General features: G+C 45.8%; 3 protein-coding genes across 3 annotated transcripts, besides 21 other annotated features; all 3 read left to right on the top strand.

Moving 5' to 3' along the window:
• Positions 1–370, top strand: Tc00.1047053511141.30 (protein kinase, putative; the record flags this gene model as incomplete). The annotated part of the gene is made up of 1 exon (XM_799679.1): positions 1–370. A coding segment is annotated over one exon (370 nt), but the record flags the coding sequence as incomplete, so codon positions are not given.
• Positions 1–2,497: a sequence feature (heterozygous, Esmeraldo-like haplotype).
• Positions 503–523: a microsatellite.
• Positions 867–898: a microsatellite.
• Positions 985–1,044: a microsatellite.
• Positions 1,195–1,223: a microsatellite.
• Tc00.1047053511141.20 (choline dehydrogenase, putative) lies at positions 1,322–2,908 on the top strand (the record flags this gene model as incomplete). The annotated part of the gene is made up of 1 exon (XM_799678.1): positions 1,322–2,908. One exon carries the CDS (start codon positions 1,322–1,324, stop codon positions 2,906–2,908), a length of 1,587 nt encoding a protein of 528 aa, XP_804771.1.
• Position 2,498, bottom strand: a sequence feature (haploid, non-Esmeraldo-like haplotype).
• Positions 2,499–2,954: a sequence feature (areas merged during assembly that could not be assigned to a particular haplotype. This can correspond to areas where the two haplotypes were merged or to regions with more than two copies in the genome that were merged during assembly.).
• Positions 2,955–3,729: a sequence feature (haploid, non-Esmeraldo-like haplotype).
• Positions 3,222–3,248: a microsatellite.
• Positions 3,340–3,383: a microsatellite.
• Positions 3,574–3,618: a microsatellite.
• Positions 3,730–6,623: a sequence feature (heterozygous, Esmeraldo-like haplotype).
• Positions 3,739–3,764: a microsatellite.
• Positions 3,923–3,942: a microsatellite.
• On the top strand, positions 4,030–5,367 carry Tc00.1047053511141.10 (hypothetical protein, conserved; the record flags this gene model as incomplete). Its single annotated transcript, XM_799677.1, has 1 exon — positions 4,030–5,367. The coding sequence occupies one exon, from the start codon at positions 4,030–4,032 to the stop codon at positions 5,365–5,367; it is 1,338 nt and encodes a 445-aa protein (XP_804770.1).
• Positions 4,597–4,643: a microsatellite.
• Positions 5,154–5,196: a microsatellite.
• Positions 5,473–5,498: a sequence feature (AT_rich).
• Positions 5,981–6,027: a microsatellite.
• Positions 6,098–6,122: a microsatellite.
• Positions 6,270–6,304: a microsatellite.
• Positions 6,582–6,605: a microsatellite.

Genomic DNA, 6,623 nt, shown 5'->3' with positions numbered 1-6,623 from the left:
AACTGCTATTGACGCTGCACTGACGCAAGATGAGAAGCGCGCGAATGCGAACGACTTTAACGATGAGGCCTTCTTCGACACAGATCCGTCAAAGTTCATGCTAGACGGACAGACACTTATCCTTCCAAATGTTCAGGCAACAGACCCGCTGATGCACCGCATCGAATCGCTTCGTTTATTCCTTGAGAACAAGTTGGGCGAGTCCGCACTGATAGCTTCATATCGTCAAATGAACAACATAGCTGTCGACGACGACGAAGCGATGCAGCGTGTGGCGGACATGTTGCCCGAGGAGCATCAGAGATTTATTCCCCTGATTGCACAACTGATTGTGTGTGAGGACGCATTTAATCGTCATCTTCTACAGTAGCGATCAAAGGTGGTGCAGGTACATTCTTTCTCTTCTCTTCATCTATTTTTTTTTGTCGGTTCCCTGTGTTCTTGGGGTTCATTTTCTCACTGGCTCGTGTTTTGTTTGTGCGTTTTGCTTCTTCTTCTTCTTTTGTTGTTGTTGTTGTTGTTGCCTTCTGCCAAGTTTTTTCGTAACATCTTACACGCACTATCCATTCAACTTTGGAGTCACTAAAAAATACGCCCATAAATACGGCACAGAAGTGCGCATCTTATTTGATTCTCCATGCATGTTTTAGTTTTTATCACTTCTTCTTTTTTTCTGTTTGTGTTTCTGTCTGTGTGTGTTGGTGCGTGTTTTTTTTTTTTTTTTTACTTCCCTTCCCGGTGCTTTGTTTGTGTTTATTTGGATTTAGGCAAACAGAGAATGCGATGTCTCTTAAAGTTTCAAGTTCGGCAAAGAGTGCAAAAAAAAAAAAAAAAGCCCTCCTTTGTGCAAATGCATTTAGCGCATGTTTTTCTCTTTTTTTTTTTTTTTTTTGTTTTTCAACAGAATTGCTGTGCGTTTTTTTTTCTGCTTTTTTTTTTTTGTCGTTAAATTATTGCATGCGCTTTCTCCATTTGTGTAATTATTGTATTTATATATACATTTATATTTATATTTATATTTATTTAGATATATATGTGTTAATTCCACGGGAAGATTGGCATTTACCACAAAACGGAACATCTTTACTTTAATACCCTTCTAACAGCAGGAGCACATTCTGTGCATTTGCATTTAAAAGAAGAAGGCCTCCACTTTACTTTTTCTTTTTTTCTTTCTTTTTATAAATAAATAAATATGTATTTATGTATTTATTTATTTATTTGTGTCTGTCGGTGTGGTGGTGGTTTGCGTTTTCTTTTAAGCGTAGGTTAGAGGATAGGAAAGGGCTGGTAGAGTCCCTTGCGGTGCAGCTAGACGGGAATGTACCGTACGCTTACTTTGCGACGTGCGAATTACAATGTCGCCGTTGTGGGTGGCGGTCTTGCCGGTTGTCTTGTCGCCGGACGTCTTGCAATGGAGAACTTAAGTACTATTGTGCTTGAGGAGGGAGACGACATCCGAAAAAAGCCGCGGTGGTATCGAAGCATCCCCTGCAGTCTTCTTATCCACCGTTTCGCGCGACGCAACTACGAAAGTTGTGAAAATTTCACGACGCCCCAAAAGACACACCGCGCCGAGGACCCGTTGGCGCCGGTGATGATACCCACCCCACGTGTACTTGGCGGCGGCGGTATTATGGGCGGCCGCTCGTGGAACCTCGGCGATCAGAACGACTGGGATGGCGCCGGGTGGAGTTTCCGCGAGGAGTTACTTCCTCGGGTGCAGCGTCTTGAAAACTTGGAGGACCCCCCACCGCACCGTGGAAAACGTGGCAAGTTTTTTATCTCGCGCTCGCAGGCGCTGTCTCCCTTTTTCAAGGTATTCTGTGAGGCGATGTCAAAGGACACGGCCTTGACCAGTGCATTCAACGGGAAGGAGTACCACGTTCGTCCTGGTTGCGGGCGTGCCGAATCTTTTGTTGACCAACGATCTGGGATCGCCCATACAACCCTGCAGAGTTATTTGATTGATGCCATTGCCTTGAAGCGGCCGCTGGAGGTCGTCTGTAACGCGCGGGTTATTGGCATCAACGCAATAGACAACACCAAGGTGACGGCCTCTGGTGTAACTTATGTTCGGCCGAATGGCGAGACGGAACACGTGGGGGCGGATGCTGTCATTTTGTGTGCCGGGGGAATTGGCACACCCCGTTTGCTCGCCTGTTCGCAGGGAACACTTTCAATCGATCCCGCGGTGGGTACAAATTTCTGGGACAAACCGCAGGTCAAGATGCAGTTCCGAACCCGCATTCCTTTAAGTCACAACTGTTTCATGGAGCCAATTGTACAGATGTGCATAGGAATAAACCTCAGGTACGGCAACCCGCTGCATGCACTGTGCTCTGCGTACGATGACATGATCTGCTATTGGTCCAGCAGTGGGGAGCAAACACCGGACGTAAAATTTATTTTTCAGCCATTCACGATGAACAATGACGGCTCCACCCCAAAAGGAGTGGAGCATGGGGTGCAAATTATTGCTCAGCTTGTGCGCCCTAAAAGCCGTGGCTGCATCCGTGCAGATGGGACGATTGACCCGAAGTACTTGACACACCCGGATGACGAAAAGGCCCTTTGCAAGGCGGTTGCTCGTATAAAAGAGCTAACCAAGATGCTGCCTTTTTCGAATATCTTCACCGATATGATTGCGGAGCGCTTTGAATCCGCAAGCATCTACGGTGGGGCGTCGTTCCCAGTCTTGGACCAGGCCACATTTCGTGTGAAGAACACTGACAATGTTTACGTGTGCGACGAAAGTGTTTTTTGCTCACCGCTGATAGGCGATTCACTGCCGTACATGTTGGCTTTGGGAGAGAAATTTTCAGACGAGTTCCTTAGAAAGCCCGATATGCGAAGCAAGAGCGAGTCTGCGACGAAGGGAATGAACAAGGCACGGATTATTTATTGATCGACGTAGCACGGGACATCATTTTTGTTTTTGTCCATATAAATATAGTCTTCATTGTGATTTTTGCATCTTCTTCCTTCTTTTGTTTTTTGTCCACTGAGAGAAACGCATTGGACTCTCGTATTTCCCCTCTTGAGACTTTCCCCCTCTCAGCATGGCGCTTCTCCTCTTCTTCCCCTCTTGCGGAGAGGAGGGGAGACTCGTCCCGTGTGGATGATCGTCTGTCTTCCACGGCTGCTTCCCTCTGTTGCTGTTGTTGCTGCATGTTTTGTTTTGTTATTATTCATCATTATTGTCGTCTGTCTCTCTCCTTTTTTCTTTTCTTTTCTTTTCCTTTCTTGTGTGCGTGTGTATTTACGTGCCGACGTTTTCTTTTTAAAAAGGAGGTGTGTGTTTTTTTTCTTTCTTTTATTTTTCGTCCGCTAATAATTTTTGTTTGCTTGTTTTTTTTTTTTTTTTGTTTGTTTGTTTGTTTCTCTTTGACACCGACCCCGCCTGGAAAGAAATAAAGAGGGAAAAAAGAAAAGAGAGCATCGCTGTTATTTTTGTGAAGTTGTGCAACGAGACTGAAGAGGCAGGAGGCGCCCACGTCAACCCAACAACCGCCTAAAGTCAAGCGAAGAAAATAAACAATTGCGTCTTCCTTCAGGTGTCACGGATAACCGAAAAGAAAAAAAAAAAAAAAAAAAAAAAAAAGAAAAGAAGAGAAATTTACAAAGAGAAGGGAAAGGAAAGGGGATATATACATTTATATATTTGACCATCAGAAAGGAGAAGGAAGGAGGAAAGGGGGCAGCAGCAAAACAAAAGCAGGCACACAGAGAGGCAACAACAAATAAATAAATAAATAAATAAAAAGAAGAAAAGCCGCTAGACAAATTACGCACGCAACCAAACAACAGGAAGGAAACCTTTTGTTTGGAGGAATAGGGTCCGTTAAAGAACCACAGTGGTCATCATTGAGGAATAGGACAACGCATAAAGATCATTCGACATTGTCACGTTCTTTAGCCCTTTTTTTTTTTTTTTTTTTTAAGGGGTATTTTTTATTTTATTTTTCCTTTTGACATTTTGTTCTCGTTGTTTTGTTTTATCAGCGGGGTTTTAAAGAATTCTGCAGCATGTTGGAGGGGGACGCGGCACCGTCGGCATCTGGCACGGTGGCAGGCACCCAGGCGAATAGCTCCGGCCCAGAGTTTAACGACGCCACACCAAGCAATGTCCGCAAGCAGTTTACGATACCCAAACTGGATGAGAAGAAGCTCGACATGAAGGCACAGGAGCCACATGGAACCACCACCCCGTTTGTCGTCCTTGATGGAGGAATGAGCAGCGGCACCACCACGACGACAGTGACGGCGGTAACAGAAACAAGTTCCATGCCGCTGAATTCAAATGCCCCGGCCTTTGTATTTGGGACAGGAAGTAGGTACACCGGGGGGAACGTGATTGCCGTTGATAGTCCATCTGCTAACGCAGCCTACCTGTTAAGCATGCAGTGCCAAAACCCACAGTATCAGCTTGCACATGCGGCCCCGACTGATCAAGAGATTTTTCTTACACAAAGTGTCCTTCAAATGTGCCCTCGAGAAGTACTTCTGTGGGTCCTCTACTCACTCGCGGAGGAGTCCCCGGTGCTTGCCCCTTTCATTCGGATGCGTTGTGAAAAGGCACTTCATTTGATCTTGCAACAACAACAACAACAGCAGCAGCAACAACAACAACAGCAACAACAGGCCGCGGCGGCTGGGCACTTTGCAACTCATGCTGCTGGCGCTGGTGCCACTGCAGGTTCTGCGCCGTGGGTAGCACATCTCCCGGCTAGCAGTTATGAAAGCCCACGAGCTAACTCCTTCACAGGCAATGCATCTCCTCATGTGGGTAGCAATCGTAAGGGACGTGGTGGAAAGGTGCGGGAGGAGGGTATTTGCAGTCTGCATAACAACGTGCGTTCTATGAATCACTTGCAGCTTAATAAACAGACAGGACTATACGAGTGTGTACATGGTTTCCATTGCCTGGAGGACGGAGGGTCTGCGGTCGCCACACCGTGCAACTTCAATAATGTCAGCACTACTAGTAATGCCAATCAAAATGCCAACGACAGCCATGCCAGCAACCCAAATTCGGGAAGGCCGCACCTTGTAAAGATGTCATCCGGGCAATTCCGGCAGACGAAGGATGTGAAAAACGCTACCAGTGAAAAAACCGGCGGCGTCAAGAAAATTTTCCCTAACACCACACGCAGCAGTAGCAATAGCAGCCACGGCAACAACAATAACAACAACGGTAAGTCACAAGGTGCCGAGTCTGGCCAAAACGGAGGCAATGGCACGCTATGGCATGAGCTAAGTGAGCTGCGCAAGAAGGATGAAAACTCGGGATTTACCTACGAGATGGATACTCTGCAAAATATATTGCAGACTGTTCGTGAACTGGCCGCGAAGGAAGGAGAATGAATATGTGGTGGTGGATGCTTGCTGACGCACAGCTTTAGAAATTTTATTAAAAAGTGGTTGGATGTGATGGAAGAGGCCGCTTTTATTGGTGGATGTGAACTTGTGTATTATTTATTTTTTTTTTTTTTTTTGGTTTCTTGTTCCTGTTTTTCCCTGTGCTGTTTGTTGGTTACACCCGATGTCCTGTGGTCACCCCCCGCAGATATGTAGAAGAGAGAATGAAGAAAAAAAAGAAAAGAAAAACTGCAATTAAGTGAAGTTGGACAAGGAGAAATCTCGTTGGCGACATTAAAAAAAAAAAAAAAACGGTAAGAGCGTACGTGTGTGTTTTCGATTGCTCTTCTTTTACGCTCTCCCTCTGTGCAAGCTTGTGTGTGGCCCACGCCTCTCTCCCTCTCCATCCCTCTCACTCACTCTGTGTGTGTGTGTGTGTGTCTCTCCCCGTGAACGTGTCTTCCTGCGAGAGTGGGATCCGGTGGAAGAGTGCAGGAAAAGACCCCCAAACGCGGTGGCTGGCGGGGATCACATGATGCACACAGACGCACAGACGCACAGGAGGGAGCGGGGCGCAGGAACGAGAAGCCAACGAATCCATCAAAGAATCGTGCAGGAGAAAAAAAGAAAAAAAAAAATCAAAAAAAGAAAAAAAGAAAAAAGAAATAATTTGAAAAAGAAGTTGTTAATAATACATATTGCTGACGGATATAAAGACATGAGGTAAATCAAAACAAGAAGAAGGAGGAGGAGGAGGAGGAAAGAATTTAACGAGGGAGGGATGGGGTGGGCAGAAGGAAGGGAAGCAGAGTGTTTGCCTTCAAAATGTAAGAAGGCAATAGAAGAACACCCCACCCCCAAACAAATAAAACAAATAAAAACAAACAAGTGCACACACACACACACACAGAGAGAGAGAGTGAGAAAGAGAGAGAGAGAGGGAAGGGGGGTGGGGAACAAAAACAAAAACAAACGCGATAAATTCAATGAAATAAAACGGGGCCGTGGCAACTCCCTGCATGCGCGCAAGACGTACGAGGGAGTTAAGGGGCTGATGGAGTTTAGAGGTTGGGCGGTGCGTTATTCCACGTGGCCGCTGCCCTTTCTCTCTCTTTCTCTATCTGTGTGTGTGTGTGTGCACTTGTTTGTTTGTATTTTTTTGTGGGTGGGGAAAATAAAAGAAGGTGAGAGGCGGGGAAAAGGGTGGAAAACAATAAACATTTTTTTTTTTTTTTTTTTTTTTTGCGGGGCTGCAGCCACAC

The sequence above is a fragment of the Trypanosoma cruzi genome, genomic scaffold (assembly GCF_000209065.1).
Source record: "Trypanosoma cruzi strain CL Brener 1047053517057 genomic scaffold, whole genome shotgun sequence".
In the NCBI taxonomy this organism is placed as follows: Eukaryota; Euglenozoa; class Kinetoplastea; order Trypanosomatida; family Trypanosomatidae; genus Trypanosoma; species Trypanosoma cruzi.
The sequence above is the reverse complement of the archived record's forward strand: the minus strand, read 5'-3'. Positions and strand labels throughout refer to the sequence as shown.